Genomic DNA, 19,071 nt, shown 5'->3' on the forward strand with positions numbered 1-19,071 from the left:
GCCGCAGTTTGCCGCTCTGTTGACTAATGAGTTTGTCAACCACTGGGATAGGGGCTTAATCACAAGGAACAACAACAGCCTGTAATTATTGGAATCGAGAGTCTAGGTCAGTGGTCGGCAAACTCATTAGCCAACAGAGCAGCAAACCGCAGCTCGCGAGCCGCATGTGGCTTGCGAGCCGCAGTTTGCCGACCACTGCCCTAGCTGGTTTGCCTCAGCCTATAGAGCTCTGGCCCACAGACTGAAGGGTCCCGGGTTCAATTCTGGTCAAGGGCACATGCCCAGTTGTGGGCTCAATTCTCTGTAGGGGGCGTGCAGGAGGCAGCTGATCAATGATTCTCTCTCATCATTGATGTTTCTATCTCTCTCCCTCTCCCTTCCTCTCTGAAACCAATAAAATATATATTCAAAAAGAAAAGAAAAGAATAGCCATCCACACCTGCTGGTCCTGCCTCCTGCCTGAGCCTGTGGGGACCTGGGCGGACCCCACCCTCAGCACGCGCCCACAGCCCAGGAGAGGAAGGGGAGCGGGAGCAGTGCACGCTGGGGGTTTGCAGGACTTGCCTCCTCCCTGCCACCTGTGTGACCCTCGCCTTGGTGCTGACCCTCAACCACGTCACGGCTCTCCCTGGGAAGGGCAGGGGCTGGAGGAAGGACAAGGGCAGTCACCTGTCCGGCTCTTCTGGTGGCTCAGAAACCCCATCTTCATCTTGCTTCCAGGAAGCCAGTGGGCCCCGTTCCTGCCTGGGTCTGCCCTGGGCAAGCCAAGTGTGCAAGCTGAGGGGAGTCATCAGTGCTGCCTCCAGGGGGGCTGGGGACAGGCGCTCCCCATCTCGCACCTCTGCCTCCATCGTCAGCGGCTTCTAGCAAAGAAGTGGCAGCGTCGTGACGGTCACCCAGGAAGACCATGGGCGGCTGTAAGCAAGTCAACATGCTGTTTCACGTGACCGTGTCTCTTCGTGCTGGAGAGCATAACGCAGCAAACCGCCTGTGTGTTCCCAGCTGCCTGGACTGCTCTAAGCACTTGTGGTGTAAATCCTCACCCGAGGATTCTTTTCCCATTGATTTTTAGAGAGAGTGGAAAGGAGAGAGGGAACAAAGTGGGGGGGGAGAGAGAGAGAGGTGAGAGAGATTAGAGAGAGAGAGAGAGAGAGAGATGTGAGAGAGACACATCGATTAGTAGAGACACACATAGATCAATAGAGAGAGAGAGAGAATGAAAGAAAGAGAGAGATGTGAGAGAGACACATCGATTAGTAGAGACACACAGAGATCAATAGAGAGAGAGAGAGAGAGAGGTGAGAGAGAGAGACACATCGATTAATAGAGAGAGAAAGAGAGAGAGAGAGAGAACGAAGAAAAGAGAGAGAGATGTGAGAGAGACACATCGATTAGCTGCCTCCCACACATGCCCTGACCGCCGGAATCGAACCTGCAACCCAGGTACGTGCCCTAGACTGGGAATCAAGCCTACAACCCTTCGGTGTGGGGCCAACGCTCTAACCACTGGGTGCACCGGCCAGGGCATCTGAGCACTGTTATAACATGAACTCATTTAAGCTTTGCAGCAGTCACAAGGCTAGGCACCACAATTATTCCCACCTCACACACGAGCAAACTGAGGCACTGAGAGATTGAGAACCGTGCCCAAGACCACCTGGCCCCGAAGCAGCAAAGCCGAGAGCAGCTCCATGGGGCAGGGAGACTCCCCCTGTCTGCTCACTCCGGAACACGCCTGGAACCTAAGGTGCTCGGACAGTCACCGGAGGACATGAGTGGAGGAATGCCCTGGACAACCAGTCCCCCGGATGACAACGGGCCTTTTCCTTTTTTTTATAATATAGTAATATATTTATTTTTTTTAATTAATCCTTACTGTTCAGATTATCACAGATGTTCCTCTTTTTTCCCCCCATAGCTCCCCTTTACCCGGTTAGCACCCCACCCCAGGCCCTCGCCCCCTCCCCCACTGTCCTCATCCATAGGTGTAAGCTCTTTGTCCAATCTCTTCCTGCATCCCCCACACCCTCTTCCAGTCCGCTCCCTTTCCATGCCCCTGATTCTATTACATTCACCAGTCTGTTCTGTTCATCAGATTTTTTATTCATTTGATTTTTAGATTCACTTGTTGATAGATATGTATTTTTTGTCACTGTTGTTCATATTTTTTATCTTTACCTTTTTCTTCTTCTTCCTCTTCTTAAAGAATACCTTTCAGCATTTCATATAATACTGGTTTGGTGGTGATGAACTCCTTTAGCTTTTTCTTGTCTGTGAAGCTCTTTATCTGCCCTTCAATTCTAAATGATAGCTTTGATGGGTAGAGTAATCTTGGTTGTAGGTTCTTGCTATTCATCACTTTGAATATTTCTTGTCACTCCCTTCTGGCCTACATAGTTTCTGTTGAGAAATCAGCTGACAGTCGTATGGGTACTCCCTTGTAGGTAACTAACTGTTTTTCTCTTGCTGCTTTTAAGATTCTCTCTTTGTCTTTTGCTCTTGGCATTTTAATTATGATGTTTCTTGGTGTGGTTCTCTTTGGATTCCTCTTGTTTGGGGTTCTCTGCGCTTCTTGGACTTGTAAGTCTATTTCTTTCACCAGGTAGGGGAAGTTTCCTGTCATTATTTCTTCAAATAGGTTTTCAAGCCCTAGCCAGTTTGGCTCAGTGGATAGAGTGTCGGCCTGCAGACTAAAAGATCCCAGGAGGCAGCTGATCAATGATTCTCTCTGATCACTGATGTCTCTATCTCTCTCTCACTCTCCCTTCTTCTCTGAAATCAATAAAATTAAAAAATAAAAATTTAAAAAAGTAAATTAGAAAGTACTTCAAACTGATTGAAATTGAAGCACAACATATCAATGTTCATTGAATGCTGCCAACTCAGTACTTAAAAGGAAATTAATAGCCCTTAATGCCTCTATTAGAAAAGAAGGAAGATCTCAAGTCAATGACCGCACCTTCATGGTAAGAAACTAGAAAAAGCAAATAAAACCCAAAGTGAGTAAAAAAATGAAATAAAGACTAGAACAAAAGTCTAATATAACCAAAGAAAAATATCAATGAAACCAAAAAGCTGCTGCCTTGATAAAAAAAATTTTTTTTTAAATATAAACCTCTAGCCAGGAAAAGAAAACATGAAAGACACAAATTATTAATATCAGAAATGAGAGGGGTGGCATCACTACCTCTATTAAAAGGATTAATAAGGGCATATTATGAACAAATTCATATAAACAGAGTCAACAACTTAGATGAAATATACTAATTTTTTAAAGAACACAAATTAAGTGCCCACAAGAAACTGAATAGCCCTATATCTATTATTATTATTATTATTATTATTATTGATTTCAGAGAGGAAGGGAGAGAGAGAGAGACAGCAACATCAATGATGAGAAAAAATAATTGATTAGCTGCCTCCTGCACACCCCCCACTGGGGATCAAGCCGGCAACCTTGCCATGTGCCCTGACTGGGAATCGAACAGTGACTTCTTGGTTCATAGGTCGTCGCTCAACCACTGAGTCACACCGCTGGCTAGCCCTGTGTCTTTAATAGAGTTCCAAATAATCTGCAGGTGGCGGGGGCATGTTGGTTGAGCCACAGTAAGGGACCGCACAGAGCAGGTGCACACCTTCCTGACCTCACCTGTCACTTGGCGGAGAAGGTGGGTCCAGGCGACAGGGGCGCCCCGGCAGCTCAGCCTGCGGTGCCGGGAAAAGCTGAGTCACGATGAGATGGGAGCTCTCCATCAGCCCACCCCGCCAGGAAACGCCCTGGGATCACACACGCCCAGATTACACTGAAGAAGGCGGGCGGGGAGTTCTAATTGCCCATCCACAGCCTGGCACGCCTTTGGGATTCCTTTTCAGCTGAGCTTTGTGGGCACCCAGGTTTCACTGGGAGAAAAAATTACATATGTCACCTTGCACTTCGCAGCCGCGGGGGCATGTAAGGATCAAATGAAAACACCCCAGTAAGAGGCACAGACATCCCCTCCCGCCTGGGGGCGCCCTGGGAAGCTCACCGGGATGCGCCCTGCGCGCCCCTGGGGTTCTGCTCATAGGACCGCTGTGCCCTAATTCTCTTTGGAGTTTCTCTTAAACTAGCAACGTCCCCAGAAGCAGGTGCGAGTCTAAAATGTCATTGCATTTTAAGGAAAACGCAAACATCCTCCTTTGACAGGGGATGATGGGCGCAGACCCACGAAAATCAGTCAGCACTTCTTTGTCTCCGTTTGGGGTCCTAAACTGGTTTCTTCTCTCCGCCTGCCGTGCGTCTCTAGGCCCTACCGGCCCATCACCGTCCGGTTTTGCTTTGGGAGAACGGGAACGACCACCGCTCCGGGGCTGAGCGCGGCTGGGCCGGGGCGGGGGCGGGGGCGGGCCGGGAACGGGGCGTTCCGAGCGCTTCGGGAACCGCAGGCCCCTCCTTGGAGGGAGGGACCGAGGCCGGGCCTCGTTCTTCAAAGTCGCAGCACGGAATTCCAGAACTCAGTTCTGCGCGGTTCCTCTGCCCGCGGCCGCGTCCCCGAAGTGGGTGTCCCCCGTGGCCTCTAGTCCGCTCCGCTCTCCGGGCACGTACCCCGCGCGCCCCCCACCCGGCCATGTCGTCCTGCAGCCGCGTGGCGCTGGTGACCGGGGCCAACAAGGGCATCGGCTTCGCCATCGCGCGGGCCCTGTGCCGCCAGTTCTCGGGGGACGTGGTGCTCACGGCGCGGGACCCGGCGCGGGGCCGGGCGGCCGTGCAGCAGCTGCAGGCCGAGGGCCTGAGCCCGCGCTTCCACCAGCTGGACATCGACGACCTGCAGAGCATCCGCGCCCTGCGCGACTTCCTGCGCAAGGAGTACGGGGGGCTCAACGTGCTGGTCAACAACGCGGGCATCGCCTTCAAGTGTAGGTGCGGGAGAGGGAGGGGGAGGGCCCCGGGCGCCCCGAGGGTGCGGGACAGCGAGTCGCAGGCGCGCCCGCCCGTCCGCTTGAGCGGTCGGGAAAGGCAGCGTGCGCCCCTGTGGAGGGTTCCCGCTCCCCGGAGCTGCGGGAGCGGTTCGCTCAGCGCCCAGCGGGCCGGGGTGCTGGGCACAGCGCGCCCCGCCCGCCCGCCGGACCGCAGGCCTGTGCGCGCCTGTGCGCAGCCCGGGGCCCTCGCCGAACGGTCAGCTGCCCCTGTTTGCAAGGAAACCGCCTCCGGGGAGCGGGCCACGCCCTGCTTAGCTCATCAGCCTTCTGTCCAGGGCAGGAAACATTCCCTCTGCGCGGGGTCTCCAAGCTCTCTCGGGGCTTTCGCTTTCCTGAAAGGGCGCATTCACAGACGCCGGGAGCCCTCTGCTCGGGGCAGGAAATGAATCTCTGAGACCCGACGAGGACGCAGGGCGCCGCAGTGGGCTGGAGACTTTGTTTCAGGGGGAGCTTTGATAGGCTCTGGCTGGAAGGAAGCGGGCCTGTTCCCTCCCCCGGGGACTTGTGTTGGTTTTGAGTAGCGTCGTGGATACTCGGCGGGGCAGGGGCTTAAAGCGAGGACTTCCTCTCGTGCTCGGTTAGGGACGTCCCTGAGCTAAATGCTGCGGGTAGAGGAAGTGCCGGGCCGGCCTCCCTCGCACCTAGTGGAGGACGGAGTAAAACGCGCTATTGGGAAGCACGAACCTTCATCCCCTGGGCCGGCTGCTCCCCACCGCTGTGCACCCACCTGCCACGCAGGGTGCGGGCTTTCTGGCAGCGCAGGCCGGTGGGGGGCTGACCCCCCTCCCCGACGGCTGAGGGACTGGCGGACAAGCGCCCGGCTTCCTGAGCTGCAGCCGGGGGACCACCGGCCTGCGCTGCCAGCCTTGCCCTCCAGGTGTGCGCGCTGGACGCAGCACCTGCGGCCCCGGGCACCCGCTGCCGGCGCAGAGCTCAGGCTTTGCCCCACACCCGCTGAGTGAGAGCCCGCACCTCAGCAGACCCACCGGGCGCCCCTCTGCCCGTCCAAGTCTGAGAAGCCAAGGTCAAAGCCGGCTCCAGCCGCGGCAGCGTCACCTGGGAACGCGCTGGAAGTGCCAGTGCTGGCGCCCCACCCAGACCGGCTCCGGCCAACTCCAGGGCGGGGCCCAGGGAGCCGTGTTCTCACAGGCCCCGCAGGTGACTCAGGTTCAGGGTGAAGGTGGGGAACCACCGACCTGGTGGTTTAAAAACGGAAAGGTTAGCGTTCCCCCTTTAATTGGAGAGCGGGTCCGCGTTGCCTGACCTTGTCTTTGTTTCCTTCTCTTTTTCAAAGTTGATGATCCCACGCCCTTTGACGTTCAAGCGGAGGTAACTCTGAAGACAAACTTTTTTGCCACGAGAAACGTCTGCAACGAATTGCTGCCCATAATAAAGCCTCATGGTGAGTCCAGCGTGTGGATGGTCACGTTGCAGCCCTCAGCAAGGAGTGCCAGGGGCTCTGCTTCCCGAAGGGGTCACCCAGGGGTGCAATTCCCTGAGGGGAAGCATAGAAAATGGCATCATTAAAAAAAATATATATGTGTGTGTATATATATATATATACACACACACACACACACACACACACACACACACACACACTGAATGGCCAGATTATTATGATCTCTGAACGCATAATAATCTGGCCACACAATATATATATGTGCATGAATTCATGCATGGGTGGGGTCTGGCCCGCCGGGCCAGGGGGAGGGGACATGGGCAGTTGGCCAACCTGCCTGCTGGTCGAACTCCTTGCATATTAGCCTTTTATTATATAGGATATACACTGAGTGGCCAGATTATTATGCGTTCAGAGATCATAATAATCTGGCCACTCGGGTGTGTGTGTGTGTGTGTGTGTGTGTTGTGTGTGTGTGTGTGTGTATTATTTATTTCAGAGAGGAAGGGAGAGGGAGAGAGAGATAGAAACATCAATGATGAGAGAGAGTCATTGATCGGCTGCATGCCCCTCACGGGGGACCGAGCCCACAACCCAGCCATGCCCCCTGACCAGAAATTGAACCCGGACCCTTCCGTCTGCAGGCCGATGCTCTATCCACTGAGCCAAACCGGCTAGAGCAAGGCATCATTTTTTTACAGGGCTGTATCTGCTCCTCACCCAAACATTTTAGCTTTAGCTTTAAAAGGCACGTGTGACACATGGTGATGCTCTTGACTCTCCCATGACATGAACTCAATCCTAGAACAATAGGGGTTGCAAGTCTTAAAAGTCCCCTTGCCTTTTTGCAACCTCAGGGAGTCCTCCTCCAGCTCCCCAGGGTGAAGGGGCCACGCCCAGCTCCCCTGGGGGGTGGGGGTGGTGTCCGACCCGGCATTATACGACTCTCCCTGTATTTCTTCTTGCACCAAGCTTGGTCCCGCTGACTCAGAACACCCACAGCAACACTTTCTTTACTAGGAAATATCTTGCCCACACTGCAACGTATTCAATAAGTAGCTTTAATTGTTTTTTGCACAAATCGGTGTTGAGTGCCTACCGTACCCAGGCGTGGCTCTGGGTGATGTGTGCACAGTGGGCCACGACTGTCCTGCCCTCGGAGCGCTGAGTCCAGGGGGGCGACTGTCATTAACAAAGAGTCACAAGCTTCTATTACCGCCGCGCTGGAGCGGGGAGGGGAAATGGCAGGGGGGAGGGGAGGCTTGCTTCCCTGAGGAGTTTATTTCCCCAGAAGTCAACTGTGAGTCTAAGGAAAAACAACACTGTTGTTCTCATTAGAAATGCGTGTTTTAAAATTTAACATTTTGAATAAAGAGGACCTCTCGTGCAAAAACCTCAAAATCTAAAAAGCTGCCTGGGAGGGCTGCACCTGCATTGCCATCTGCCCCCACCCCAGCTTGCCCAACCCCTGTCTCCAGCCCCCACAGGTAATTCCCTCTATTGGCCTCTTCTCGGGGTGGGATCCTGGGAAATGCTCGGGTAGAGCTGCAGGTACTGGCAGAAGGAAGCCCTGGTCCTGGTTCATGGAGTTGGTGAGTGCCCAGGGCCAAGGGGGTGGAGTTTTACATTCAAATCTAAGCAAATCTAAGCGTTGTTGTTTTTTTTTTTTTGCTCCCTTTTTTACACAAAGGGGGGTGTTAAGTATAATGCTTGCCACATGTTTCCTTCATTCACTCTATCTGGGGCTCTTTCCAGGGCAGGACAAAGGGTTCTTATCCTTTTTTACGGCTGCGTAGCATTTCACTGTAGGGGTGTCTCTCACCGAGTACCAGGATGTCTTCTCCCTGTGGATTTTAGAATCATAGAATTTGAAAGCTGCGAGGCGCTGGAGAAACCTCACGTTCCTACACCTTCGCTGTCAGAGAAGGAAACTGAGGCCCTTCTCACAGAGAAGGGAACACAGCCAGGTGCTAAGAGAGCTGGAAACAGTACCAGGGTTCCTGACCACACCCCTCAGTCAAATCAGGACAGTCAGTTCTGGTGAAGTAAGGCTTGCAGCTGCCACGTGATCACAAACCAAGCCCTTTGCAAGAGAAAAGAAGGCGAGAGGGAGGGTGGGGCTCAGGGATCAACCCAGGACAGGTGAGTCCCTGGAGGGCAAAATGCTGAGCAATGGTGCTTCTTGGTTTGTAGGGAATTGCTAGCTCCCTGAGCGAAAAGCCACTCTTTATTTAGGTTTAATAGGTTAATTTAGGTTTATATAGGTTATATAGGTTTATATGTATTCAGGTTAATTTTTTAAAAATATTTTTTTATTGATTTCAGAGAGGAAGGGAGAGAGAGAAACATTAATGATGAGAGAGAATCATTGATTGGTTGCCTCCTGCACGCCCCCCACCAAGGATGGAGCCTGCAACCTGGGCCTGTGCCCTGACTGGGAGTCCAACCAGGGCCTGCTGGTTCATTGGTAGCTGCTCAATCACTGAGCCTCTCCGCCAGGCTATATCACTTTAAAGAATTATTTCCGCTTGCTTATTTGTTGGAGATTCTGAGTCAATAGGTTAAGGAAGTGTCAAGCCACTAGGGGGAGCAACGTGCGCACTCTTTCTAAAAGAGTGTTTCTGGACCAGTGAGGCCCCCTGGACCTCAGCAGAGCGGGGAGGAATGGCTGCAGCCCTTCTCAGGGCTGATTGCACCCACCTGGCGTCTGAGACTGTCCCCTCTTGGCCTCTCCCAGAGGTGTGTCCTTAGATCAAAGAGGACACGTGCCTGGCTGGTGTGGCTCAGTTGGTTGGAGCGGCATCCCGTGCACTGAAGGGTCTCGGGTTCCATCCTTGGTTGGGGCTCGAGCAGGAGGCAACCCATTGATGTTTCTCTCCCACATTGATTGTTTCCCTATGTCTTTCTCTCCCCCCACAAAACCCACAAACATCCTCGGGAAAGATTAAAAGAGGATACTTCTTCCTCTTAGGTTTTGTATTTTCTTCAGAGGCGTAAGGTAGCTCCCGTAATTTGATTTTCTTTTCTATCTTCCATTTCCATATATATAATATGTTTTTTGAAAATATATACATATTTTTGCCGAAACCAGTTTGGCTCAGTGGATAGAGCGTCAGCCTGCGGACTGAAGGGTCCCAGGTTCGATTCCGGTCAAGGGCATGTACCTTGGTTGCAGGCATATCCCCAGTGGGGGGTGTTCAGGAGGCAGCTGATCGATGTTTCTCTCTCATCAATGTTTCTAACTCTATCTCTCTCTTCCTCTCTGTAAAAAATCAATAAAATATATTATATATATATATATATACATATACATACACACACACACACACACACACACATATTTTTATTGATTTCATAGAGGGAGGGAGAGAGATAGAAACATCAATGATGAAAGAGAATCATCAATTGGCTGCCTCCTGCACACCCTACACTGGAGCTCAAGCCCAATACCCAGGCATGTGCCCTGACCGGGAATCAAACCAGGACCTCCTAGTTCGTAGGTCAACCCTCAACCACTGGCCCACACTGGCTGGGCTACAGTCGTGTTTTTAATCAGCAATTAAACCTGCAGCGTGATTCGATCACAGTCCGTCGCGGCCTAGTCAGCCAGCGACGGCGCGTGTGACCGGCTCCCGTGTTGCGGTTGTGGTTGCAGGCAGAGTGGTGAACATCAGCAGTCTGCAGGGCTCCCGCGCTCTGGAGCAGTGCAGCCAGCCCCTGAAGGAGATGTTCTGCTGCGAGACCCTCACAGAGGGGGACCTGGTGGAGCTCATGAAAAAGTTTGTGGAGGATGCGAAAAATGAAGTGCATGAGCGGGAAGGCTGGCCCAACTCGGCCTACGGGGTGTCTAAGCTGGGGGTCACGGTCTTATCCAGAATCCTGGCCCGGCGTTTGGATGAGAAGAGGAAAGCCGACAGGATCCTGCTCAATGCCTGCTGCCCCGGGTGGGTGAAGACAGACATGGCTGGGGATTTCGGCTCCAGGACGGCGGAGGAGGGGGCAGAGACCCCGGTCTACTTGGCCCTCCTGCCTCCGGATGCCACCGAGCCTCAGGGCCAGCTGGTCCGGGACAAAGTGGTCCAGAACTGGTGGCTATCTGCTATGGGGTTCACTCCTTAATAAATGTGGCCGGCGAACGGGTTGCGGTGGTGTCTGCTGTGTGTCTGTCCTTCAGGGCTGTGGACTGAGAGCTCCCGTGGGAAGAGGTCTAGTGCTGCAATCAAGCCGAGGGACTGTTACACCCGAACTCGAGCCTGCGAGGAAGGACCTAGTCGTGTGGTTGTCCGATGTTAGCGGGCGTCAGGGTCAGCGGGAGGGCATGTACGTCCCTGCCCAGAGCCGGGGCCCAGGAACGGGTGCTTCTCACAGTTCCCAGGGGCTGCTGGGGCTGCGGCCGCACTCTGAGAGCGGCTGGTCTAGGAGGACTCACGACGATGGGGTTTTCCAGCTGCCCGCTGCATGCCTAGGCTGCTGCCTCTGGAGAGATGAGGACTTAGCCTGTCTCCTCAGCTCTGCGCCTCTGCCTCTGCCTTGCATCCCATTGTTTTCTTACATGTGAGTACATTTTATAAAAAACGTATTTTATGGATTTCAGAGAGGAAGAGAGAGGGAGATAGAAACCTCAATGATGGGAGAGAATCATTGATCGGCTGCCTCCTGCATGCCACCCTCCCCCCCGCCCCCCCAGGGAGCGAGCCCACAACTCTGGCATGTGCCCTAACCAGAAATCGGACTTCAACCTCCTGGTTCATAGGTCGATGCTCAACCACTGAGCCACGCAGCCGGGCTGACTTGAGTGCATTTTCGTTGGTTCTTATCCTTAAGTCGTAGGTGTAGCTTGAAGGACGCGGGGAGAATGTCTTCTATTTATTTATTTTTTCGGGGATGTGATTTCTTCCATAATGGGCTTTCCTTTCAGGCTTTTCATTCTGTGTTCTTCCCAGATTGTTTGCAAGGTTGTCCTGCCCCTTCTTTCATCTCGTTCCGTGTCCAGACCATCTCTTTGCTCCAACATACGCAGATGTCTTCTCCTTAACCCGTTCACCTCCTTTTTAAAATATATATATATATATATACATATATATATATATATATATATATATATATATATATATATATATTATTGATTTTTTTACAGAGAGGAAGGGAGAGGGACAGAGAGTTAGAAACATTGATGAGGGAGAAACATCCATCAGCTGCCTCCTGCACACCCCCTACTGGGGATGTGCCCGCCACCAAGGTACATGCCCTTGACCGGAATCAAACCTGGGTCCCTTCAGCCCGCAGGCTGACGCTCTATCCACTGAGCCACACCGGTTAGGGCCCGTTCACCTCCTTAATCCCCTCCCCAGGTGATTCTTCAGAGGCTTCCCCTGCCCCTTCTGTGCTCTCTGACTACAGGCAACTCCACATTCACTGCTTTCATTTTTTAAATATATATTTTTATTGACTTCAGAGAGGAAGGGAGAGGGAGAGAAAGATAGAAACATCCATGATGAGAGAGAATCATTGATTGGCTGCCTCCCACACGTCACACACTGGGGATCAAGCCCACAACCTGGGCCTGTGCCCTGATTGGGAATGGAACCATGACCTCCTGGTTCATAGGTCGGTGCTCAACCACTGAGCCACCCTGGCCGGGCCACATTCACTGCTTTCCAATGAGATTGGTTTGGTAACCAGCCTCCCAGGTTCGGTTATACCCTGTAGAAATAAAGGATCTTGCTGAAAAGAAGAAATATACTTGCAAAGGAAGTCTGCAAAGCAGTCAAGACCTCAGTCCGAATGACTAGCCCAGTGGTCGGCAAACCGCAGTTCGCGAGACGGAGCCGCGGTTTGCCACTCTGTTGACTCATGAGTTTGCCGACCACTGTCATATACTATGTCATACACTACCCTTTACCTCTTTGCACACAATATGCCACAATTGCCTAATCCTCACAGCTTTCAACTACACGGTAACATTTAGTCGGCAAACTCATGAGTCAACAGAGCAGCAAACCACGGCTCGCGAGCCGCATGTGGCTCTCGAGCCACGGTTTGCTGACCACTGGACTGGCCGGACAACAACACACATACAACAGGTGCACAGTGGACAACATGCAAAGGGAAGAAAGCCCACATTTACCCAGCTTACGACAGGCTGTTCCCAGCGGGGACGGCAGCACAGAGGTCACACCTGACGGCAGCACTGCAGGAAAGAGGGGGAGCGCAGGAAAGAGGGGGAAGGCTGTTTTCCACTTGGGAATCAGTGACCATGAACATGCGCGAGGTCTCCCGGCAAAAGGCCCGTCTAGCTCTCTCCGCCCTCACCTCACTTTTTAAACGTTCTTATTGGTTTCAGAGGGAGGAAGGGCGAGGGAGAGAAAGATAAGAAATATCAACGATGAGAAAGAATCAAGATTGGCTGCCTCCTGATCCCCTCCTGGGGATCAAGCCCAAACCCAGGTACCTGCCCTGACTGGGAATTGAACCTTCTGGTTCATAGGTCAACGCTCAACCTCCGAGCCACACCAGCTTGCTCTTGCGCTCGTTTCAGACCATAGCTCCCTAGACATTTTAATGACTTCTTGTCTGGCTGTAAAAGCATTTTAATGGCTTTCGATAGTTTCCTGAATTCCTCTGACATGCTGGGTTCCGTCTGAAGCCAGCCACCCACGGGCCCTCTCGGGCCTCCCTGATGGAATCACAGACAGGAAGTGCACACGGCAACCCACAGGCCGACCCCTTTTACTTCCTCTCCCCCTTTTTTGTCTCTAGCCTAATGGCTCCTGGACATTCCTGGATCACACGTGGTCCCCTTAGAAGACTGACTGGTCACCTGCTGATCAGAGTGGCGTTTCTCGTTTTGATGGAAAAGTCTCGGGGCCTTTATTGGATGGTCTGCCCAGCACCCTCTTCCCAACAATTACTTTCTGACCCCCTCCGCCTGCTTCTTCCCAAGTTTACAGCTGCAGCAGCCCCGAGGTGACTTTGCCCTGCTCTCCTCAGGGGACTGCTCCAGTGCCAGGACCAGCCGCAAGGGGACAGGGAAAGCTCAGAGCTGCTCCCATAAGCAGCCCCGCCCCACCCCCTGTGGTCCAAGGAGCCCTGGGAGCCAGGCACTGCAATGGACTCTCAACAGTAGCAGTTACGGAGTGGCCCAAAGAGAGACAGGCCCTCCCCGCGGGGGCATCCCTTCCCTGACCTCACAGCATCCCTGAGATCCCCGGTTCTAAGACAGGCTCCAAGGTCCTCTGTGTCCATAAAAGACATTTCCCTTCTCTTAAGCTCGTTTGAACTGAGTTCTTGTTCTTGCATCCAAAGGGAGTCTAATAAAAGTGCATGGAAATGTATCATGGTATGCGGTAGTGAAATAAATATTAGGCTTGGGATCAGAAGGAAAAAAGAAGAAAGAAAAAAAAATCATGAATTAAGAACCCATGGCAGACACAGACTTTTCCCGACATTGTTTGACGTAATTCTCAGGACCGTCCTTTAAGGTAGGTCTTGATGTCGTTTTTCAAATGAGGACGGAAAGGCTCGGAGAGGTTAGCTTGCCAAGATCACACAGCTAAGAGCCGAGAGCCCCGTCGCCTCCAGGACTGTCGTAGTGCAGAGTCCGCTGGCTTTTCTTGGCACCTAGCACCTGTCACATCCAGCTCAGCATTACGAGTCTAGACTATGGGCAACTCCCTTCTTGTAAAAATTAAGGTAAGTACTTGTATGCATGCATATAAGCGTAACAAATGGACGCAAGACACTGGGAGGGGGGTGAGGGCATATGCAGGGGGGGGGGCGTGGTAGGGGAGGCTGGGGGAAGGTCAATTGGGAAAAGAATAAAGGAGACATATGTACTACTATTTGTAAGACTTTAAACAATAAAACAATAAAAATAAATTAAGGTAAGTGATACATTGAATACAAGTGACTTTAAGCCATTTGGTTATTAGATCCCCAAATTAGCCTCTATGTGCACTTTCCCATGAAGTAGATCCATGAAAGATGGTTTTAAAGTGGCGTGTTTTAAATGGGTTATTATCCCATCAGATGTGTGTTTTAGGTGCCGGATGGAGTCAGGGACCTGCCTACACCAGCTTCGCTGTGAGACATGTTTCCAGGCAAACCCGCGCGCAGTATCCGCCTGAGGCCTGGCCTTGGACTTGGCCTTCACCTCTGAACTGCAACAAGGATGGTGACAGACCAAGCAGCTGAACAGCGACAGCGTGTGGAGCTAATGACGATCCTGACAAAGGTTTAACTGTTCCTGAGGTCAACCACAAGTGGGCACAGCGTCAAATACAGAAGTCTCAGGACTTGCATCTGGCGGGGCGGAGTAGCATCGAGTGTACAGAAGAGACAGGCTTAAAAAGTCACCACCATCTGCCTACAGAAACTCAGAATGTGTTTGCCTGGCCAAGTTCTCTAACAGGTGGGCCCGCCTGAGGCAGGGAATGTAGTCACCTGCCTTCTCTATGACCAGAAGAGGTAAGAATTCAAGTTCTGATTTAAACTAAACCTGAAATGTCCTGGTTGGTGTATTGTCATGCAAGGAACCTGCTCTATTTACATCTTAAACACGTGAATGTAGCCAAGTAGACTTTTCAGTGGGACAAGACCACTTGACCCAAGGAACAGATTTCTTGTAGGAATAAACTTTCAAATCTTCAAGCCGTACATTTACTGCCAATCCTGGTTACAAATGGAGTTATTATTATTTTAAAATATATTTTATTGATTTTTTACAGAGAGGAAGGGAGAGGGATAGAGAGTCAGAAACATCGATGAGAGAGAAACATCGATCAGCTGCCTCCTGCACACTCCCTACTGGGTAAGTGCCCGCAACCAAGGTACATGCCCTTGACTGGAATCGAACCTGGGACCCTTGAGTCCGCAGGCCAACGCTCTATCCACTGAGCCAAACCAGTTAGGGCTGGAGTTATTATTTTAAGGGTTTAAAATGCAACATGGGCTTGGCTGGTGTGGCGTGGCTCAGTGGTTGAGCATTGACCTGTGAACCAGGAGGTCACAGTTCAATTCCTGGTCAGGGCACATGCCCAGGTCGCTGGCTCTATCCCCAGTAGGGGATGTGCATGAGGCAGCCGATCCATGACTCTCTCTTATCATTGATGTTTCTATCTCTCTCTCTCTCTCTGAGTCTCTCCCTTCCTCTCAGACATCAATAAAAAATATATTTTAAAAAAATACAATATGGGAGGTAGGGACACCAACCTCCCACACAGTTGAAAATCCGAGTATAACTACTATTTGAATTGGCCAAAGTTAATTTAAATTAACTTCCCACCCACCTGGAGTTCTTCGGAGGTAGGTGACATAAAAACATTATGTCATGTATATTATTTTACATAAACGGATTAGAACAAAGTTGTGCCTGGTGATTTTGACACATATAGACTGGCTCTCTCTCTTTTTAAATGGTGAGTATCTGCAGTTCTTTCGTCTCTCATTAGTCAGTTCAATGCAGCGTGGAATGAGGCTAGGATTTGAAAAATCTCACCATTTGTCAACTCTGTTTTTGTAAAAACGAAGTTTATATCTTCATTAGAACATCAATTTTCATGAAAGTAATTTTTTTCTTGGTAAATGGTCACTACTTTAGTTTTCCTCTGCTTCCACTTTAAGACCATTCCCGAAATTGACCATTAGAGGATGTACATTGGCGGCCCTTGGTATGTGCCACATGGAGATGGAGATGGCTAGGCCAGACATCCAGCACCCCCAACTATTAAGATACTAGTGTCCTGGGGCACGGATTTGTGCACATTGAAAGGAAATTAATTAGAAGAAATATTTTAATATCGCTATATGTGTCTTGCTAATGAAAAGAAAATAGAATTTTACCGAGTCTCCTATCTACCTACTCCAGGACTTCTGTGAGGAGCAAATGAGATGAGGCATGGGAAAACACTTCACAGACATTTGGTTAAACTGTAAAATGTTTGCAGCTGGCTATAAAGCAAGTCATGTTCCTGGGCTGAAGAAACTCCAAGGAGGCTAGTCACTAGGGAGAAGAAGCCAGGTGTTGCCATGTGACATCATTACCCAGTACCCACAGCCACCGTTTCCGGGCTGGGCTGGGCTGGGTTGTGGGCGGCATTTCACGCCATGGAGTCTTGGCAGTGTTGGCTGTGATTTGGTGGGGTGGGGCCTGTGTCCCACTTGGAGGAAACCAAGTGTTGATTTGTCGGTGCCAGGTGTGTGGTGCCATTTATTTTTAAACTAGAGGCCCGATGCACGAAGATTCGTGTAAGAATGGGCCTTCCTTCCCCTGGCTGCACCACCTTCGCTCTGGCTGGAGCCGCCTTTCGGCTCCAGCCCAGAGCCACCTTTCTGCCTTCCCATGCTGCCCAGAGGTCCCGAGCGGCTGGGGTGACGTGGAATGCCTGTATCATTGCCATGGCGACAATGCAAGCATCCTGCCCCGCCCCAGGCCACTCGGCGCCTGCGCATGCAAATTAACCTGCCATCTTTGTTGGGTTAATTTGCATACTCCTGATTGGCTGGTGGGTGTCGCGAAGGTACGGTCAATTAGCATGTTACTCTTTTATTAGGTAGATGGCCAGTGCATGTCATGGCAGCTCCTGCGTTGAGCGTCTGCCCCCTGGTGGTCAGTGCGTCATAGCTACCGGTCAGACAGACGGTCACTTAGCCTTTTATATATATAGCCTAGAGGCCTGGTGCATGAAATTCATTCAGGCCGGGCTGGCGATCAGGGCTGATAGGAGCCTTCCTTTGTTCTGCACCGCCCCCTGGTGGTCAGTGCACATCATAAGGAGTGGTCGAACTCCCAGTCAGTGGAACTCCAGAGGGGACAATTTGTATATTAGCCTTTTATTATCTAGGAGGATTCTTGGTGATTTGAGAGAAGTGATAGATCCCCTCGGGAATCTGAGACAAACTATATATACCCTTTCTCCAGACACATACATCTATTCAAAAGGTTCTGTACAATTTATAGTGTACATGGTCCTCCCAGTCCCATCCTTCCCCTCCAAAAAAAAAAACAAAAACAACACTTTCACGACTGCCTTGCCTCCAGGAGCCCTGGACTAGATCTGGAAATTCCTAAGGGATCTTAAGGGGTTAAAGGGGTAGAGGCCTCTACGGAAACTACAACCTCTGTCAACAGGTGGCACTGCTTGGCTTGGCTGGCCCTGCTTCCCAGCTGGTGCAGCGGGGTGAACCACACCCTTCAAGGTGCCTCTCGCCCGGCAGCTGTCAGGCCAGGCTGGGCGGTCTGAACTGGCCGGGTCCGAAGGCTCCTGAGAATGTCAGGAAGGCGTTACAGTTCATCTGTAAATATTCATGCTCTTTAGAGTTGACGAGAAGCCCCATTCCTGAGCCAGAGTGCACGGAACGAAGCTCACTCCACGAATTAATGTCTTCACTTCGCTGATGCCAAGGGTCGGAAAGGTGCGGCGTGTGGGGAGGAGGCACCGCAACCAGCGCCCGAGCCTCCTGGGCCCACCTCCTCCAGAGGGTTTGGGTGATGGGAGGGAGGGGGTGAGCCAGGTGCCCTGGGTTCTCCTGTCTGTAGCTCCAAAGCCCCTCCTCAGGCAGGCTGACCCAATGGCCCATGTCCCCTTTGTCTGGGTGGGTCAGGGGAACGCCAGGGGAGAGGCGGAGCCACCCTGCCCACTGGTGTGAGGTCTTAGGGGGCAGTCTCACAGCCAGGGCGCAGCTAGCGGACCCCGGTGATGGACGCCCACCGCCCGCGGGGAAGCTGCGCGCAGGTCCCGCCCACTCACCTGAGAACCCGCCTCCCGGCCCCTCCGCCAGGCGAGGTGCCGCCTCCCGCCCCGCCCCAAGCGTCCAGGACACGCCCACGGCCCTGCCCCACGCACAGGGCACGCCCTAGTCCCCGCCCCTGCGCGCCGAGGGCCCGCCCACCTGTCCCGCTCTAGAGCCAGCCCTTGGCCCCGCCCCCTAGACTCAGCCCTTGGCCCCGCCCCGCGCACAGCGGACCGCCCATGGCCCCGCCCCCGCGCCGCTGGCCCGCCCCGCCCCGCCCCCCTAGAGCCAGCCCTTGGCCCCGCCCCACGCACAGAGGGCCGCCTCCTGCTCCGCCCCCGCGCGCGGAGGTCCCGCCTCCCGGAGCCGCAGCTGCACCGGCTCGGGCGCGGCGCTTCCTTCGCGGTCCGGGCTCCCCGCTGAGCCGCCGGTGTCGTCCGCTCTTCCTGCCCCGGCCCGGCCGACCCCTCCGCGCCGTCCGTGGGCGCGTCCCCGAGAAAGGCCGCTGCCGCTGCGGTAAGTCGGGCCGCCCGAGGCCGCCCTGTGGAGCCGGGGAAGCCGGGGCGTCTCCCGCGGGCCCGCGAGCGGCGAAGCGGCGCGGGCGTCCATCCCCGGCCGCGCAGGGTCCAGGCTGCGCCGAGGGGCGGCTCTGGAGTGGAGGGGGTTCCCACGGCGCGACCCCGGCCCGCGCTGCCGCAGTGCGGGGGCGGCTCCCGCGAGGCTGCGCGTGAGCTCCGGCCCGCGACCCCCGAGGGGCAGCCCGGAGGCTGGGCAGCGTCCCCGCCCAGGTCCCGCGTCTCCCCGCGGTGCCGGAAGTGCGGCCACGCCCGGGCCGGCAGGTGGAGGTCAGGTGGGCCCCGGCCCCTGGTCCCTCACCGGGGCCTGCGGGCGGCGGGGAAGCTGCGCCTTTGCTTGCTGCGCGGTCCTCGTCGGGGAGGAGGGACCGGGAACGGGCTTTCCTGGGGAGGGAGGACCCCAGG

The 19,071-nt window shown here is 53.3% G+C and overlaps 2 protein-coding genes across 2 annotated transcripts in view; both read left to right on the plus strand.

Moving 5' to 3' along the window:
• The first annotated feature begins 4,445 nt into the window (after positions 1-4,445).
• Positions 4,446-10,501, plus strand: LOC103289824 (carbonyl reductase [NADPH] 3). Its single transcript, XM_008145720.3, has 3 exons — positions 4,446-4,896; positions 6,254-6,361; positions 10,017-10,501. The coding sequence occupies exons 1-3, from the start codon at positions 4,608-4,610 to the stop codon at positions 10,478-10,480; spliced, it is 861 nt and encodes a 286-aa protein (XP_008143942.2). The 5' UTR covers positions 4,446-4,607; the 3' UTR covers positions 10,481-10,501.
• Positions 10,502-18,454: 7,953 nt separating this feature from the next.
• Positions 18,455-19,071, plus strand: part of DOP1B (DOP1 leucine zipper like protein B) — a 59,241-nt gene continuing 58,624 nt past the window's right edge. Inside the window, exon 1 of the mRNA XM_054713529.1 lies at positions 18,455-18,607. The gene's annotated coding sequence lies outside the window, so the exon portion shown is untranslated. The remainder of the gene's footprint in view (positions 18,608-19,071) is intronic.

Source organism: Eptesicus fuscus, chromosome 3, assembly GCF_027574615.1.
Source record: "Eptesicus fuscus isolate TK198812 chromosome 3, DD_ASM_mEF_20220401, whole genome shotgun sequence".
In the NCBI taxonomy this organism is placed as follows: domain Eukaryota; kingdom Metazoa; phylum Chordata; class Mammalia; order Chiroptera; family Vespertilionidae; genus Eptesicus; species Eptesicus fuscus.